Source organism: Azolla caroliniana, unplaced genomic scaffold (assembly GCF_043228905.1).
Source record: "Azolla caroliniana isolate FFs.n. ecotype wild unplaced genomic scaffold, voAzoCaro1.0.p SCAF_21, whole genome shotgun sequence".
In the NCBI taxonomy this organism is placed as follows: domain Eukaryota; kingdom Viridiplantae; phylum Streptophyta; class Polypodiopsida; order Salviniales; family Salviniaceae; genus Azolla; species Azolla caroliniana.
In genome coordinates this window covers 1993093-2010647 of record NW_028230456.1, presented here as the reverse complement: position 1 = coordinate 2010647, position 17555 = coordinate 1993093, and the positions used below count along the sequence as shown (strand labels likewise).

General features: G+C 34.5%; 3 protein-coding genes across 4 annotated transcripts; 1 reads left to right on the top strand and 2 right to left on the bottom strand.

Moving 5' to 3' along the window:
* Positions 1–1141: 1141 nt before the first annotated feature.
* Positions 1142–2900, bottom strand: LOC147850271 (peroxidase 66-like). The gene is made up of 4 exons (XM_087336305.1): positions 2576–2900; positions 2179–2367; positions 1842–2004; positions 1142–1720 (listed from the first exon to the last, which is right to left on the bottom strand). The coding sequence occupies exons 1-4, from the start codon at positions 2783–2785 to the stop codon at positions 1305–1307; spliced, it is 978 nt and encodes a 325-aa protein (XP_087192431.1). The 5' UTR covers positions 2786–2900; the 3' UTR covers positions 1142–1304.
* Positions 2901–5401: 2501 nt separating this feature from the next.
* LOC147850270 (14 kDa zinc-binding protein-like) lies at positions 5402–8317 on the top strand. 2 transcript variants are annotated; one of them, XM_087336850.1, is made up of 6 exons: positions 5402–5543; positions 7022–7079; positions 7191–7280; positions 7828–7945; positions 8050–8131; positions 8221–8317. In XM_087336850.1, the coding sequence occupies exons 1-5, from the start codon at positions 5416–5418 to the stop codon at positions 8115–8117; spliced, it is 462 nt and encodes a 153-aa protein (XP_087192976.1). In that variant the 5' UTR covers positions 5402–5415; the 3' UTR covers positions 8118–8131; positions 8221–8317. The 2 variants fall into 2 exon arrangements, with proteins under 2 accessions (XP_087192976.1, XP_087192975.1); XM_087336849.1 differs by having other exon boundaries at positions 8050–8317.
* Positions 8318–12685: 4368 nt separating this feature from the next.
* On the bottom strand, positions 12686–14489 carry LOC147850269 (peroxidase 66-like). Its single transcript, XM_087336304.1, has 4 exons — positions 14170–14489; positions 13787–13975; positions 13359–13521; positions 12686–13240 (listed from the first exon to the last, which is right to left on the bottom strand). Exons 1-4 carry the CDS (start codon positions 14395–14397, stop codon positions 12828–12830), a joined length of 993 nt encoding a protein of 330 aa, XP_087192430.1. The 5' UTR covers positions 14398–14489; the 3' UTR covers positions 12686–12827.
* Positions 14490–17555: the final 3066 nt, after the last annotated feature.

The window sequence follows — 17555 nt, the reverse complement described above, 5'->3', positions numbered from 1 at the left end:
GCCCTTCCTAGATTAATGCATTATTATTACATACACCACTAAATGAGGAGCTTTGGATATCCAAAGTCGATTGCAAGCCATTAATTCTCTATTATAACATGTAAGCCATCCTCATGTCAAGATCACCAACTCAAGGTTGGGCTTATACATCATCAATGTCAATCTCATTTGTTTTTTCAAGTGCTACATCTTTCCCAACTATGGGTTTATTTAACAACTATGGCATACAAAATAGAAGCAAGGTCCTTTACTTATACAAACCAAATAGCAACTACAGTTTTATCGATGTTTAGGGAATCAAACACAAGTTTTAGAGTGACTAATAATCTAATGTACAATTACTCTATTGCATGTCTTTGATTACTATCATCTAAGGCTAAACTAAAATGGAAGCTATATAACTTTGATTGAATAGTTGAAAATCTTGAAACACTGCTGGAGATCAAAATTGTCACTTCTAGCAAAGGTCTTCATGTGGAGAGTATTGATTAAGGGTTTACGTTTAGGATTAGCTATTAAGAGAAATACACTTGCAATAGAAAATTGCTTCTTTTGTATCGTTTAAGTTTAAGAAATTACTTAGTCATTTCATATAATATTATATTGCTAGCTAGATTTGGGTTACATTTCTTAGGTTTAGTAAGCTTTTCACATTCTTACTCAATGTCAAGATATTGGGTGTTAAAGATGGAGATCATTTTCACTTCCAAAGATATTTGGGATTGCGTGATATTGGGATATGCACAATTTTTTGTATTTGATGGACTTGTATTTGATATGCATATATACATGAGAGTTGAAGACAATATTGGTATGACAATTCAATGTGTCCCACTATCATGTGTGGTGACACCAATAAGTTGTAGTACTATTATATTTTTTCATAGACATTTATTAATATAATTGTGGTCTTTCACCATGATGTAGTGAGAGAAAGCAATTGTTAAGGTTCACCATTCAACCCCTACATTCCACATTGGCATCTAGTAAACTAAGAGGATAGTATGGAGTAATAACAAGGTGAGAAAATTGGATCTTGAAGCCAAGACATAGTGCTAGTAGTGTAACAACTTACCATTGGGGTAAGCCTTCAAAATTTCTAATGTAAATCACTTACTATTTCAATGTTGTTAAAACAAATGCTAATAAACATTAAGGAATTCATTCTCTCTCTTTTTTGCATTATTTTAAATAGTATACAACTTTGAAGTCTTGTCCAACAAGTGATAATAATGCAACATGGTTACATTATACATATAGATCCTAAACAAAGCAATAGAAATATGGATAATGCCTAATGTAAATCAAGACGATGGGTTTACAATGCGACAATTAGCGCGGATCTCTCCATTACCTTTGGTTTTGATGCCAACCTTGCTCATCTTCACCATGGCCTTAGAAAATTCAGCGAAGAAAGTTTGCTGATTGGAAGCATATTCTTCCACAATACTTTTAGTTCGAGGGTCAACAAAGAGACTTTGATCTGAAGTGAATACACCTCTTTTGTTAATGAGATTGATATAATAATTATTGTCAAATTGAAGGCTAGTGTCATCAAGGAAACTCCCAGCATTATTTGCATTTTTATTTAATGGGCATAAACTTTGTAGCCTTTGAGCAAAGCTTTGATCCATGGTAGGATCAATAGCATTGGTTTTGCTAAATTGAAATAAGCGTGTGTTGAATGATGAACAATGGGCGAAGCCTAAAGTGTGACCACCTAGATCAAAAACCAACAAAACAAGTTGGTAAATTATTGGTGTAGGACAAGAACCCAACTAGAATTGTCTTTGACATCAATAAAAGAGCATTTTATAACAGCAAAAAGAGCTAAATTTTACCTGATAAGGCCACCATATCTCTCAAGGAAAGATTTCTCAAGCTAAAACTTTGGATGAGTTGTGTTACATTAAACGATGGAGGTGGTAAACCCCTAGTGTTGGTTGCAATTGATATCCTACCATCCATTCGACCTTTCAAAACATTCCATTTGGGGCCACCTGACTGCAAATTATGTATAAGGGAAATATGTTACTAATGATGAATTTTAATCACATGCCAACAATATTTGAATGTTCAATCTTACAAAGATATATTCCAAATGTGTGATAACTCACTCCATATGTAGTAATTCTAGGTTTTGAATAGTGTTAATGCCAGCACATGTACATAATTTACCAGAGTGACCACATCTCTTGCGGCAATCGCGAGAATGTCTGCACATGACACAACATTTGGGCAGTCTTTCTCGATCTTTGCTTTTGCATTATCTATCACGCCAAAACCATGGAGTGACACATTTGGAGGTGCATCTTTCTCAGCCGTGTTATTGCCTTTGGAATTGAGTAGGATTGATGCATCACACCCCTACATTTAAATTTGTATGTTTTAGTCTCATGCACATGATGATGATCATTAGAAAAATGAAATGAGTTTAGAGTGGAGTTTCTAAGGTGCATATTGAGATTAATAGTATCATAAAACTTAATTGATAAGAATGCATTACCATAGAGAGAGGCATTATATTTTAATAAATTGATGATGGGGATGCATTCTTTGGAGGTATATTAGTTACCTCAATAAAGCAATCGTGGAAGTGCATTCTAAGAAGGCCAGCAGGGACGGTGGGATCAAATTTCATGGCAGACTGGACAACATCGAAGACCAGTTTCTCAACATTGGGACAAGATTTCTCATAGAAATCAACACGAAGTGCTAGAGTGAAAGTGTAGTGAAATGTAGCAAAACATGAGAAGGCCAAGAAGAGGAAGAGATAGAGTGACATAATTGCGTGAGGCTATAAAAACTCAATTCAATATAGAAGAATTGAAGACCATAGAGAGAATAAGGTTTTGTTGGAATGAAAGTTGGCAAAGGAGAAGGTTTAAGTTGTTTTAAGAGTATATGTAATGTTATATATATAAGTGTCTGTGCGCGCATACATGTATATAGATTATGCAATAGTTGTTGTAGGCAACATTTGAACTTTCTCTTGAGTGTAGAACTTGTTTTGCTCATTTTTGTCTTTTCTTTCTGTGATTGGGCTTTTGTTTTATTTTTGTAACCACAACGACTCAATCCTTCATGTGAGATATTACTAACTCCCATTTTCTATTCGTCATCACATACCTAGACTTATATTTCATAGTTAAATAAAGAAATGTGTGTGTAAATCAATGCCTCTTTTAAGCGATTGGATATACCATAAGATAGACTATCCATGGCTTCTTGTCATTCATCACCTTCATAGCTCTCCTTCATGAAATTATCATGGTTCTTGAGATTGCACTTTTCATAGTGCATAGATTTCAAGTTCCCATGAAAAACAACTCAAAAAAAATAAGTGAAAGATTTGAACCCTCTCACCATGTTAATTAATCTCTAAAAAGAAATCAAGCAAAGCTAGAGGACATTGTGAAGTATGTGGGTAAAAAAGTTTGAACCTAGCCAAAACTTGGTTATTCCTTGTGAGTCTTTAACAATAGGTAGAATCACTCTAAAGCTACCAAGAAATTTTTGGATGTGTTGTAAAGCAAATATGTTGAGCTAAGACTTATAATACCCCTATGCAGAATATAGTGAACTTTCACCAATATGAATGATGCCACAAATAGTAAGTTCCATAAGGCATTTAGAAACCTCATATCGAGGACAATGGTTGATCATTTAGAGGGGATAGTATGTCATGACAATAATTGTCACGAGGCTACTTTGAGATGTCTTAGGTGTAGGTGTGGACACACAACCATATTGTTGTTTGTTGAAAGACATGAAAACCTTTGTGAAAGGGTTGGTATATAAAGGTGTGTCCTAAGGTGAGGAAGACAATCCTAACACACCACACCACACCACACCATGCCTCTTATTCCTTTTCGTCATGGTTAGCGTTTTCCCATCTTCAAGAGAAAATGGGGGGGTTGGGGGGAGTGGGTGGGTGGGGGGAGGTTTCAGGTTTCCTTTGTAAGCAATCAATGGGCAAAACGCATATTAGAACCTAAAGGTGCAAGATATATTAGAGTGAAGTTAGTTAAACAATTAGCGACAACTATTGGGCTACGTTGTTTTCCACTAGATAATGATATACTAATCTTTTCACTTCGTGTGGACCTAGTCAAAGTTGCACATGACAACCTTGTAACTTTCTCATAACAAATACTCACTGCTACTTAAGTCATGTCAATTTGCACTAAGCAACACATTCGATGCTAAACGGACGATGAATGTCAACATCAAACATGCACAACACTCTTAACATTGCGACAAATTAGATTGTGATGACAAAGTGTAGTTCTTTTTATTGGTTTAGTGTGCAAAGTTAGCACAACCCATACGCCTAGCCTTGACTATCAAATCAACAATCTAAAATACTTTCCCTACTTAAAAACAATTGATATTGGTCAAAAACCTTAGTAACAAACAACATTTGTGTCAAACAAGAGTGACAACCTTGACTGTAGAGTTTCCTCTGATTGGTAGTGATAAAAAAAAAGCGTTGTGTTGTCCATTGACTTACATTTGATTTAGAATGCACACTAATTCCTTGACATCAAGGAGTAACAAAATTTATGCAAAAAGTAATGTATTAATTTATTTGTCTAGACGACTTAAAGTATCAAGTTGAGAAAATCACTTTCAAGCCATCCCTACTAGTATAAAAAATAGATTTCGACAAAAAGATACAAAGTTACGTGCGTGAAGCCCCACGTCGAGACTCCAGATCATTAGATAGAAATCATATTTTATAGAATCAAACTGCCAATCATGAAATTTATACCATTTAATAATTGTGTTTATAATAGGTGATTAAACCAACCTTACCGTTAATTTGACAAAACAATGCAAAATGCAAGAGAACGTTACATTTACACACATATGTAGAAAAGCCACGAAGTATTTCGAAACGCATTTCATGTTTCGTATATTTATGAGAGTAAACCAAACCTATAGATAACTATAATTAGTTAGTTAGTTCCATTGGTTGTCAAACATGTTGGATTAGAGGATATATTATCCGAGCACCCAACTCCCATAATGATAAAAATGTATGAGGGCTAAGGGGTATAGTGGAGAATATGCCAAAAAAGGCAGGGGTAATTTGGTAATTTCTCACATAATACATAATACATAATACATAATACATAATACATAATACATTATACATTATACATTATACATAATACATAATACATAATACATAATACATAATACATAATACATAATACATATACATTACACATTACACATTACACATTACACATTACACATTACACATTACACATTATACATTATACATAATACATATACATACATTATACATTATACATTATACATTATACATTATACATTATACATGTGTTGTGTGTATGTGATATATGTATAGGTCTAATGAAGATACAGAGAACCTAATCTGCATGCATGTGTGTGTCTCTCGCTGTCTCTATACATATATGTATGTATATGAGGGAAACAGAGAGGTTGAGAGTGGTAGCAGGTCACCTGAGGAGAGACATGGAAGACGAAGGAAAAGAATCCTCTCCCACTTTGTGAGTAATTTCTCTGTTTATTTAATTTCATATCTATCTATCTATCTATCTATCGAAAACCTGGAGAAAATGCATGGAAAATTTACACACAAACAATCTCTCTCTATCTCTGTGTGTGTATTGTGTATGTATGTATATAAAGAGAAAGAAAGAAAGAAAGATATATATTAACGACTTGTAAGACCAAAATTGGCCCATGAGACAATTGGTTTACAACAAAAAATGGGGTATTTACCCATTCATCGAAAGTAAAAATAAAATAGAGAGATTGTTTGTACGTATCTATGCGTGTATCTAATATATATAGAGAGATTGTTTGTGTGTAAATTTTGCATGCATTTTCTCTAGGTTTTACTTATTTACTTGTCGGTTTCTAAGTGGATTTTTTGGAAAAAAGAGGAACTGAGAACTCATATTATCGTATCTTGGGAGATCTCAGCATGACTATCTGAATATTGGTGCAAAGAAGGATTAGGAGTCAGGTCAATATGTTGCCCCAGGTGTGAAACTGAGGAAAAAATGGTCAGGTATGTTGGTAGATGACTGTATGTTGGATGAATTATTGGGAGGACATGGTGTTGTGTGGTAATTCTTCCCTCAGGTATAAAACCTAGGGGGAATGCTAGCTTATGGGAGAAGATGAATGTATATTGGATGCACAGGATGAGATTCAGGGTGGTCATGTTATTGTGTGGTTTAGAATTACTAAGTCAACTTAGTGATATCCGAGCAAAAGGTCGAATATGGAAGAACTTCTTTCAAGAAGCATGCGAGGAGGCGATAACCAACTCTCATTGCTCAATATCTACTTGAACATTGAAATTGAGATTCCACATTTGTGGTTTGCATTGAACATGGCTCAAAATATTGGCTCAATGTAGAGAAAGAGAGATGATTGTGAATTGTGATGATGATGATGACAGTGATGTATTCCGGTTGATAGTGATGCCATATGGGATCCAGAAAAGGTGTCACAAAAGTTTAGGCATGTGTTGTGCTGAAGAGAAGTGGACAAGTTATGCAAAAGTGGCAGATTACTGCATGCAGTATTCGGTAGTCAGAAACATTGTCGAGTGGTTGTGATTACTTTCACACTGTATGTAGTATGAAGTGATCCTCATCCTCAAGATCCAGACCATTCTCTACTCCAGCTAGGTGTCTTCATACATTATTTTCAATTTTGAGGTCACTATGGATTTATGTCAGAGAGGAAGAATTATATGAAACGAAATGTGGTATTAAGATTTCCTGAAGACGAAAATGAACTATCAGATGAAAGTTCCAAACATCATCCAATACATAATAAGAGTGAGAGATATTATGATAGATGCTACTGCTAAGAGAAACTAGCAATCCTTAGTTCTGAAATGCACATTCAACTCAAGATTTGTCTTAACAAATTTTTGTTTGGTGGATTTGAAACACTTAAATCCTTCTTGTTTTGAGCTTACCTTTGTGCTGTTTGTTTTCTTTGTTAGATTTGACAAGATCCTCAAGAAGGAAATCCCTTCTACTCCTGTGTATGAAGATGATCTAGTAAATTACGAAGTTTTCCTTTTTTTTTCTTTTCGGAATTGAAGTTATTATTCTCATTACCAATATATATATATGTGTGTGTTTATTTGTTGTTTATAATGTTTTTGATAGGTTTATGCATTTAGAGACATTGCGCCGGAAGCTCCTGTGCACATTATAATCATTCCCAAACAGAGAGATGGCTTGACCCAACTTTCTAAGGTTTGACTCCTTTTGGAACTAGTTTTATTCAACTTCGAGCTTATTAATGGTAGTTTTTAGCTATGATTTTGACGAAATTGTTCTTGAAAACGTCGTTTTCATTATCAAATTTTCTTCTCGGATAACTTTTTCTCTGGGAGTTGTTTGTGAGAAGCATTATTTACAATAATGAATGATTGCTATGTAAGCTATAAATTCCGAACAATAAACAACTTTTACTTATTTTGAAGTAGCATATAGATCACATAGTCACATATTGGTTGTTAAAAATGAACATCATCTATGTTGTAGTATGTGCAAACATAACTCGAGTAAATACAAGGCATGGATAAAAACAATGGTAATTTGTAGTCTTGGGGTAATTCACAATGCTCGACAGATATGAGAGGGTATATTTTCCACATGATTATGTTATGAATGTATGCTTTCCATCACTTTTTGACATATTGCTATGGAATATGCCCTTAAAAAGTCAAGATGCAGAAGTGATTATATTTGCATTAATTGATTTTAACATTGTGAGATTTTGGATGTGATTTTTCTGAAGGCTGAGGAGAAGCACAAAGAAATATTGGGGCATTTACTTTACTCTGTAAAAATTATTGCATGCCAAGAAGGGCTTGAGGATGGCTACAGAGTAGTGATTAATGACGGTCCGAATGGATGTAAGTTCATACACCTATTTTATGTTTTAAACTACTTTTGAAAATAAGTTAACTTTGGATCTAATTATTTGAGGTGGTTTTGTGCAAATTTGATCTGTGTTCAGGTCAAACTGTATACCATCTCCATCTTCATCTTCTTGGAGGAAGACAAATGCGATGGCCTCCTGGCTAAACCATGTCCTAAAGGTAACATAACTTTCATTGTGAAATGTGCAAATTCTTGGCTGCAAAAATCAATGCACTTAGCATTAGTACTTGCTCAATCTTGTATGCAGTTGAGAGAAACAAATACTTCAATTGATCTGTGCATTTTATGATCTATGAGATAAGCTTATGTTTGCTGGCTATAATAAAACCTCAAAAGGTTATATAGATCATCCATGGATCTTTTATATTTCCATGGAAGATGTTCTTGTAAGATCAATTCGCTGGGTTTCATTTGGTTTAAAGAGTAATAGAGATGCGATGTGTTTGACGCTCAAAAACATGGCATCTCTTTCATTTGTTTTTTGTGGTCTGCATGCATATCGACATGGGGAATGATATTTAGGCATTTGATGTTTCAAAATAGCGTCTTGGGAGGAGAGATTAAAATTGTGGATTTATGACCTGAAGTGTGTGGGTTGATAAAAATATAGCTCATTGTTAGGGTGGAGATATATTAGCTTATCACTAGGGAGTTCATATTTTTGGCAAACACCAAAATGTACCTTGATTGAAGTCATCGAATAAATTAGTGGGATTTATTCCCTGAAGTGTGGGTTGATAAAAATATAGTCTATCACGAGGGTAGAGAGATATCATCGTCTACTAGAGGCCAAAATTGACCTATAAGTCAAATCATGACAGTAACTGTGGGTAAACTTATGTGAACAATTTGTTGTGCATATGGGCATGTCATATGTGTGAGTTGAATCATTAGGGTCCTGAAACAGGAGTTAGGGAAAGACTGTGGGATCAAAAGTTAGCTTGTGAGAATTTAAACCTCCTCATCTCTAAAATACAAACAAGATGTTTTAACTCACAGAGTAGGCTTAAGAATAACAAAAAAGACAAGATGAGTAGCAAATAGGTATTTTATTTATGAGTGCTTATTTACAACCTTTCTAATAGATTTTCCTTTAATGGGTCTCCTCATAGTATCTTTGGTCACCCTTTTGTCACGTCAATAAGATGTGCTTATATAGCCTCACATATGTTTAAAGGATACATTGAAATTTGATATAATGCCACTTGAATCTCATGCCTTTATGCCTGCTGTGTTCGAACATGAACTTTTCTATGAAAAAAACGAATCTCTATCATGCATTATCTTCCGTCTTGTTGGTAGTTACTGTATAAACAAGGTACAGGTTTAAAACATGATGTTAATGTTCATTATGGCACTGATAAGCGTGATAATGATTCTGATGGTGATGATAAGGGGTTGTGATTGGGATATGAGTGATTTGTTTTTATTTTATATTTTCATGATGATAGATATTTTGATAATGGTGATAGGTTTAGTGAACTTTCTGATAGGTTTTGTAATAAGTTGTGTGAGTTTTATAGAGATAATCAAGGTAGGTTAAGTGATAGAAATGATGAGATTAGTGTGGGTTGTGTTTGATAAAGATATGGAGTCTTACAAATATGCATTGTATGATAATCAAAGACTTTCTTTTTTGCTTCTATTAAATAAAGTTCTAGAGTCTTACAAAGATGCATTCTATGATAATCAAAGTGTGAGAAAATTGAATTTAGTGACAATGTTGTGGGTTATATAGAAGTGGTTCCTAATGATGCTTATTGTGTGGTTAGATATGATATCGATGTCAAAGCGATGATAATATGGGTGTATGCCGTGATAATGTGATTTGAGAGGTGTACCATGAAGATATGAATTATGGTAAAGATATAATTGATGTTAGTGAAATGGGCAAATGTGTGGTTCAGATAATGTAGGGTTTGATAATGATTGGGTTGATGTAAATGATGTTTTTCGAGGTAACAATAAGGGTGATGGTTTTTTATATGGGTAAATGATAATGGTGTTTTGCGAGGATGATGGGTTTGGTTTTTGGGTGAGTGAGGATTATAATTGGTTATTTGGGAGTGGGGATTTCCATGCGATTAATACTAATAGAAAAGACAAATGCAAAACTAATGACGATAATGCTATTAATAAAGTTATATGAGGGTGATGATGAAAGATTTATCAATGATGTTGAAAAATATGTCCATGCACCATGACAAATAAAATGTATAATGAAAATTATGGTCATGTGAATTTGAAAGAGAGTCAAATGCTAGAGAAGAGTTAGTGAAAGGTTGGTGTGACTAAAAGACAAAGTTGGAGCACTTGGACATATGAGTGATGACCTAGAAGAGCCACTTGTGATAAAGTGGGCAAGGATGCTTCAAGATGGTGAGATTGTGACTTGATCTAATAAAGTAATGCATTAGGTTTTTGTGTACCACTAGTTTGGTGGGGTTGGATGTCATTTTGTCAATGGCATATAGTGTGAAGTACCCTCGAAAGTGGGTAGTTTGTTAAATTTCTTGTAAAAGTGAATAAATCCAAGGGTTAGGTTTTGCGCATATACCTTGTTTATATTATTGCACTATTGATAAGGTAGAAGATCTTAAGTGATAAAAAATTGTGTCTTAAAATATCCTATTTCTAAGGTATCGGGGATTGCATCATAATTGGGATATGTGTAATGCTTTTGTATTTGATGGTAGGAGCTTATTGGGAAAGTTAGTGCGCAGATATTGATTATGAGTTTTTGTTGCATTCCGAATGACAGCATAAAGGGGATATGGAAAACATGGGTGATGCACGATTGTTGTCACATCTTGCATGCAACACTCGAACCACCATGGTATTGAATAAAATCAATCTCGCTCATCATCCTCAAGTATGAGTTAGATGCATATCTTGATTCTCAAACATATGATAACTATTCCAACCCACTGGAAGTCAAGACTCATAACATACATTCCACCTATTTATATCATTGGGTATTAATATCAAGATATTTGAAGCATTGCCACACTTGTGTTGGTTCTCCCTTGTATGCAAGAGTGAGGTAGTGTCTTGGTTGTATTTCCTTTATTACCATTTAGTTCCATTTGTTTTCTTCTTTACTTGATGGATCTTGTGGTGGTCGGAAGAATCTTAATTAACATTAAGCAAATTAAAAGAGGAAATAAGGAAGAAAGGATGCTAGACCACTTGACCATCCCCTAACAACGATGAGAGATGGATTTGAGTCCCCCATCAACATCCCATACCATCGATTTTGGACATGGATCGTATCTTAGGTTTGAAGGAGGAACACACATATGTAGCTAAAGTTTTGCTACACTGTTAGTGTCTCAATACACTAACAATGTAATAACTTAACTCCTCCCTTACGAATATCACTAGCTTTTTTATATAGGCCCAAACCCTAGGCCCTTGTTTGTTTCACACTTGACTATTTTACTAGAAGTGGCCAAGTTATGAAACACTCAAAAGTTATCTCCCACCGTATGATTAAGAATAACTCGATGCTTACTTTTCATTCCATATGAATTAAGCCATACCCATTGATCCTTAAGGTTAGAGAACCATGATTTATTATACCACACGATTACACTCAAAATATTGGCCACAGTAAATTGTGGTACCATAACCATTGTAGAGTTTTTCATACACACTAGAGAGAAAATTTTCACAACTCGACCCAACATCAAAGATGGAGATCGTTTTCCTATTTCTAAGATATTAGGGATTGCGTTATCATAATTTGGATATGCACAATGCCTTTGTATTTGATGGTAGGCATGAAGTCAAAACATATCTACAAAGGTTGAACTGAGTAGTAATATGACAATTTTCCGTGGTGGAGTGTTCATCTTGCCCATTGGAAATTCAACACACATATTCCACTCCTTGTTTAGGGGTGACCATATTCCATTGTGGTACCCATTGTATGTAGTATTTTTCTCACACACATTTTATTATCGCCTTCAAAGGCAAATATAATTTGCACGAGTCCATCATAAAAGTTCTATAATTGGGATATCATGAGCACAATTGGAAATCACTAACAAATTCTCATGATGCATGAAAAATGAAGTGATCCAATGTTTGATAAGTGAAATTATTTATGTCTTACATCTGGACATGGACAAACATTGTAAGAAAGTTCAATTGCATACTTTTCAATCTCTTTCAAAGTGGACTTCTAGATAGATATTTACCACCCTATACGTTAACAACCCATATGGAAGCATTGGTAACTCCATTTGAGGCCTTCACCATTTATATACATGAGTTACAATTGGCAACAATTCAGTTTGAACCGAACTGAACCATGGCTTAACGGCTTAACAATTTAAACGGTTTGGTTCGGTTTCAACAGTTAGAAACCACAGTTTAAACGGTTTTTATTTATTTATTTATTTATTTTTTTTAAAAGTAAAAAAATTGCTTTTAAACAATATTTTCATTTTCATGCCTTATTCTCACATTTTAGGAAAATCTTTAAAATTTTGAAAAGTTAAATAATGAAAATTTTAAAATTTGACCAAAGTTGAAAACCGAAACTGAACCACGAAAGTGCGGTTTTACCGGTTTATTGGCTTAATGTTTTGAAAATGTTTTAAATGTTAGGTTTAACGGTTTCGTGGTTCGGTTCAGGTTTCTAAATTTTTAAATTGTTCGGTTTTGACCCTCTTGAACTGAACCGAACCGTTTCCGATTGTTATACATGAGAAGAAAAATAGAGGTTCCCTTGATTTGCACGATTCCTCTATGAAATTTCTAATATCATATCATAAAGATGTGAAGAACATAATTGGAGCCACCTTTTATATAAAGCAAAAGAAATATGTATAAAACACTTAATGTAAATCAAGATGGATTTACAATGCGGCAATTTGCACGAATCTCCCCATTAGATTTTGTTTTGATGCCGACCTTGCTCATCTTTACCATGGACTTAGAGAATTGGGAGAAGAATGTTTGTTGATTGGAACTATAATCCTCAACTATATGTTTGGTTCGAGGGTCGAGAAAGAGACTCTGGTCAGATGTGAATACACCTCTTCCTTTTACAAGATTGATGTAATAATTATTATCAAATGCAAATCTAGTGTCATCAAGGAAAGCTCCATCATTATTTGTATTCTTGTTTAATGGGCATAAACTTCGTAGCTTTTGAGCAAAGCTTGGGTCCATGGTTGGATCTATATCATTGCTTTTGCTAAATTGATATAATCGTGTGTTGAATGATGAACAATGGCCAAAGCCTAAAGTGTGACCACCTACCTCCAAAACAAAGAAACAAGTTGATAAGTTATTGTTGTGAAATGGGAACTAAGCTAGAATTGTTGAGGGGAATCCATAATACTCAATATCAACAAGAAAATGGTTGAATTTTACCTGATAATGTCACCATATCTAGCAATGAAAGGTTGCTCAAACTAAAACTTTGGAGGAGTTCCGATACATTAAAACTTGAAGGTGGTTTGCCCCTAAAGTTGGTTGCAATGGATACCTTACTATCCATACGACCTTTTACAACATCCCATTTGGGGCCACCTGACTTTAAATTATGTCATTTTAATTATGTTGATTAAGTTGTATTTTATCTATTATGTTTGCCAATTTATACTAAGTGATATTTCTCGTCACATTCATTTTACATGTCAATCATGTGTTAGCAACATATGAATGCATTAACTTCATAATGCATATTCTATTTGTATCACTCTTCACCTTTCCCATTTTCAAACTTAGATATTACAATTTTCTTTGTATATAAATGTAATTCTAGGTTTGGATAGTGTTCACACATGTATATAAATTACCAGAGTGACTGCATCTCTTGCTGCAATGGCTAGAATATCTGCACATGACACAACATTTGGGCATTCCTTCTCGATCTTTTCTTTGGCATTATCTATCACACCAAAACCATGGAGAGACACATTTAGAGATCCGTCTTTTTCGGCTGTATTATTGGCCTTGGAATCGAGTAAGATAGAAGCATCACACCCCTACATTTATGTTTAATATGTGTTTTAATCCAATGTCGATAATAAAAAAGTTAAACTAATTTTAAGTGGAGGTTGTAAATCAATATTAATACTGTTACAAATTTAGATTATAACTATGCATTCCCATAGAGCAAGGTATTATATCTTGATAAAGAAATAATGGAGATGCAATTTATGAATGTATAACTAGTTACCTCAATAAAGCAATCATGGAAGTGCATTCTAAGAAGGCCAGTAGGGACAGTGGGATCCAATTTGGTGGCCGATTGGATGACGTCAAGAACCAACTTCTCGACATTAGGACATGATTGCTTGTAGAAATTGACATGAAGTGCATACGTGGAAGAGTAGTGAAAGATGATAAAACACAATAAGGAAAGCAAGAGAGGCATAAGAGGTGGAATGAGGTTATAAGAGCTCATTAAAGAAGGATTGAAGGGTGTTGGGGATGGATTGTTGGATTGGAATGAGAGTTGAGAAAAGAGAAGGTGAGTTGTTTTCACATAGCATCTTTAGGGAGTTATATATACATATGTGTATCCATTTATTCACGTATGAATAGTTGTCAGTGTGACAAGTTTTGAATATTTTTGTTAGAGCATAAAGGGTAGAGAAATGAAAAGACATATGTCCCATAAGACATATATTTAAAAAATGTAAGCCATGATTGATACCATGAAAGGCAAGCAACAATTTGTGTATGTGTCTTGTGTGTTTAAGTGCAAAAATGTAGGCATATAAGATCAATGTAAATAGGCGTTTGTCAAAAGCATATAATATAAATTTATCTGGTGAGTGAGTGGTGTAAGAAATGTTTTCTTCTATGAGAGATGACACATATGATACTAAACTTTGCATCAGAAGCCCTAAAAAAGTAACAAAAATTCTATGAAATACACACACATAGTACATATTCAGATGTGGATGGCGAGTGAAAGAAATCATCATTTTGATTAACACAAAGTTCATATTGCCATCGTATCGTAGGTTTTAATAATGCACAAAACTCTATTACTGTCAAGCTACCCTAGCTCTTAAGATGGTATATCTTTAGGTTTCCTAAATTTGGATAATTAACTTTGATATTCTTCTTTTCTTTTTTGAAAAATAATTTGCATGTATGTCGATACGTTTAGTTGTGACAGTTTTCGTTATCTTTGACCATGTCTACAATCATCAATTCGTTTTGATTCTGTTGACACTTTTTATCAAACTATTTTTTCTTTAAATATTGGTGCTTTCCAAGATACGTGCTTTATTGAAAATCGTTCCTTTTAACATGCACAATATCTTGCTTCGATATGTGGGATAGAGATAGATAGGATGGATCCTCCGGGGTACGTGGCTCGCATTCACTAGACAACTTGGGATAGGCTCAAACTGTCAGAGAATTAAAATCCACCATGCAAGCTTCCATTTAAAGCAAGGTAGAAATGGTAGAAATGAAACAAATTGTTCTACACTAATAGATAACAATGGAACTTGTTCACACTATACACCATTCGGCGAGCTTTTTACTCCACATAGAGTATTTGCATTTGACATTTGGCAAATCCTGGCTAACATGATAGATAGGCCAATACCACTTTGGCTTGTATAATTGCATGAGAATATTGTTTGTTGTTGTGTCTAAGGTGGGCCAACACCGATTCCATTTCGTTGCATGATTTACAAGGTCAAGGACTTCCAACTTTCTATATCTACCTGCAATTAGAAAGCTTTACTTATTTCAAATCAACCATTTTTAATGGTATCATTATTAGTCAAGAACTATATCGGCTCAAGGTGTTCGCACACAAAGTGCACATGTGTATTAATAGAGTTGTACCTCTAAGTTGATAATGTATGCCAAGATTTGGACCATCAGATACCCTAATGATGGTGGATCGAGCAAGGAAGGTTATCAATCACCCTTGAGCCACGGACTTCATGTACCTTCACATTGCAAACTTTTGCTCACCACTCTTATTAGTAGTAACTTTATTAAGAAACTCGTTAATGCCTTAATACGATTAAGCGTTAGATACATACATAAATAAATGGATTATAAGTGACGACATTAAGCACACTACAATTAATTGAGGCACACACAACACATACGAGAGAGAGAGAGAGAGAGAGAGAGAATTAGAATTAGAATTTTCATTGTCCATAAAGAGGCCAATTTTGACCTATGGAACCAGAGTATACATGTGTTCTTGATACGTGTCTCCTTCCTAAGAATGGGTATTCATACATTGAAGCACAAAGTCTCTATATGTGAATAAAGCATACACATATGAGCTCAACCTTCTTGGTGGTGTCTTAAGTATGACACTTAAGTTATCACTACCTCTTAGTATGTCAACATATCTTGAACGAATTGCACTATATGTCAAGCATGTGAAGAGCAAGTGACATTCATCCTCTACCATGCCTTCATTGCATACTTTACATGTCTTCAAATTCGTTACATTTTGATACCATGATGCAACTTCAATACCTAACTTGTGAGATTGAGTGCGAAGTAGTGTAAGGGCTCTACGAGCATTACTACTCATATTGGTAATGAGATAAGGTTAGATACGATCAATAGGCATTCTTGCTTTATGTCGAGACCAACATTCAGGGTTGACATTTGCAATGTAGTATTCTAGCTTTGTCCTCTTAGCATCTTCCCACTTTATCCTTAATGATTCCACTGACCTTTCCTCAACCATTACATAATGCATAACATTGCCCAAAATCTCGAAAAGATCATCCACACCCCATCTTCTAAACGATTTCCTTATGTCAACAACCCAACCGGATGAGTGAATCTTACTCTTATGATTCTTTTGTAGCATACATCCAACATTCCAATCAATATGTGGTAATCGATGATTTAGCATATTCTTGAATTTTGCAATGTATTTATATACTCTTTGGAGCGCCAATATTTCTATGGGTCAAACACCTATTTCCAAGAGCATAATCTGGTAAGAGGTAGTGCATTTAACTCCTAATTGCCTCCTTAAAATCATCTTTTGAATTTTCTCAATCTCATTCCATGCATTAAGAGAGGAACAATACCGCATTCTCATAAAGATTGTGGTTGTATGTCACAACCGTCGGGGTTCTATGACTTGGGGATGATTGGGATGATGGTGCGAGGACAAGAAGGCGAGAAGGCAAGATAGATGCGGCAAAAAGAATTTTACTTGTAAAACAACCCACTTACAATATTTATTTGCCAAAAGTTACTTGGCAAGACTTGAACTCAACTCTTCTCCTTTCTTAGAAGTAAGGCTTATTAAATCAACCACGTCAACACTTTTCTCTTCATATTGTTACAAAACTTGTTTACCAAAAGAAAGTTACTTTCAAAGGACATGAACTCACAACCTTTTTTTACGAAAAGATGTTGGAGACATACCACTTCAACTTTAACTCTCTTTTACTTTATAATCACTAAATTTATCTTACAAAATTTGTTTATCAAAAGAACTGATCTTGACAAAATTCGAACTATCAACCTTTTATCTATGAAGATGCGTTTGAAATAAACTACTTCAACTCCTTCCTTTCCTTTTCTTTATCTTTTGTCTTGGTTATACAGGTC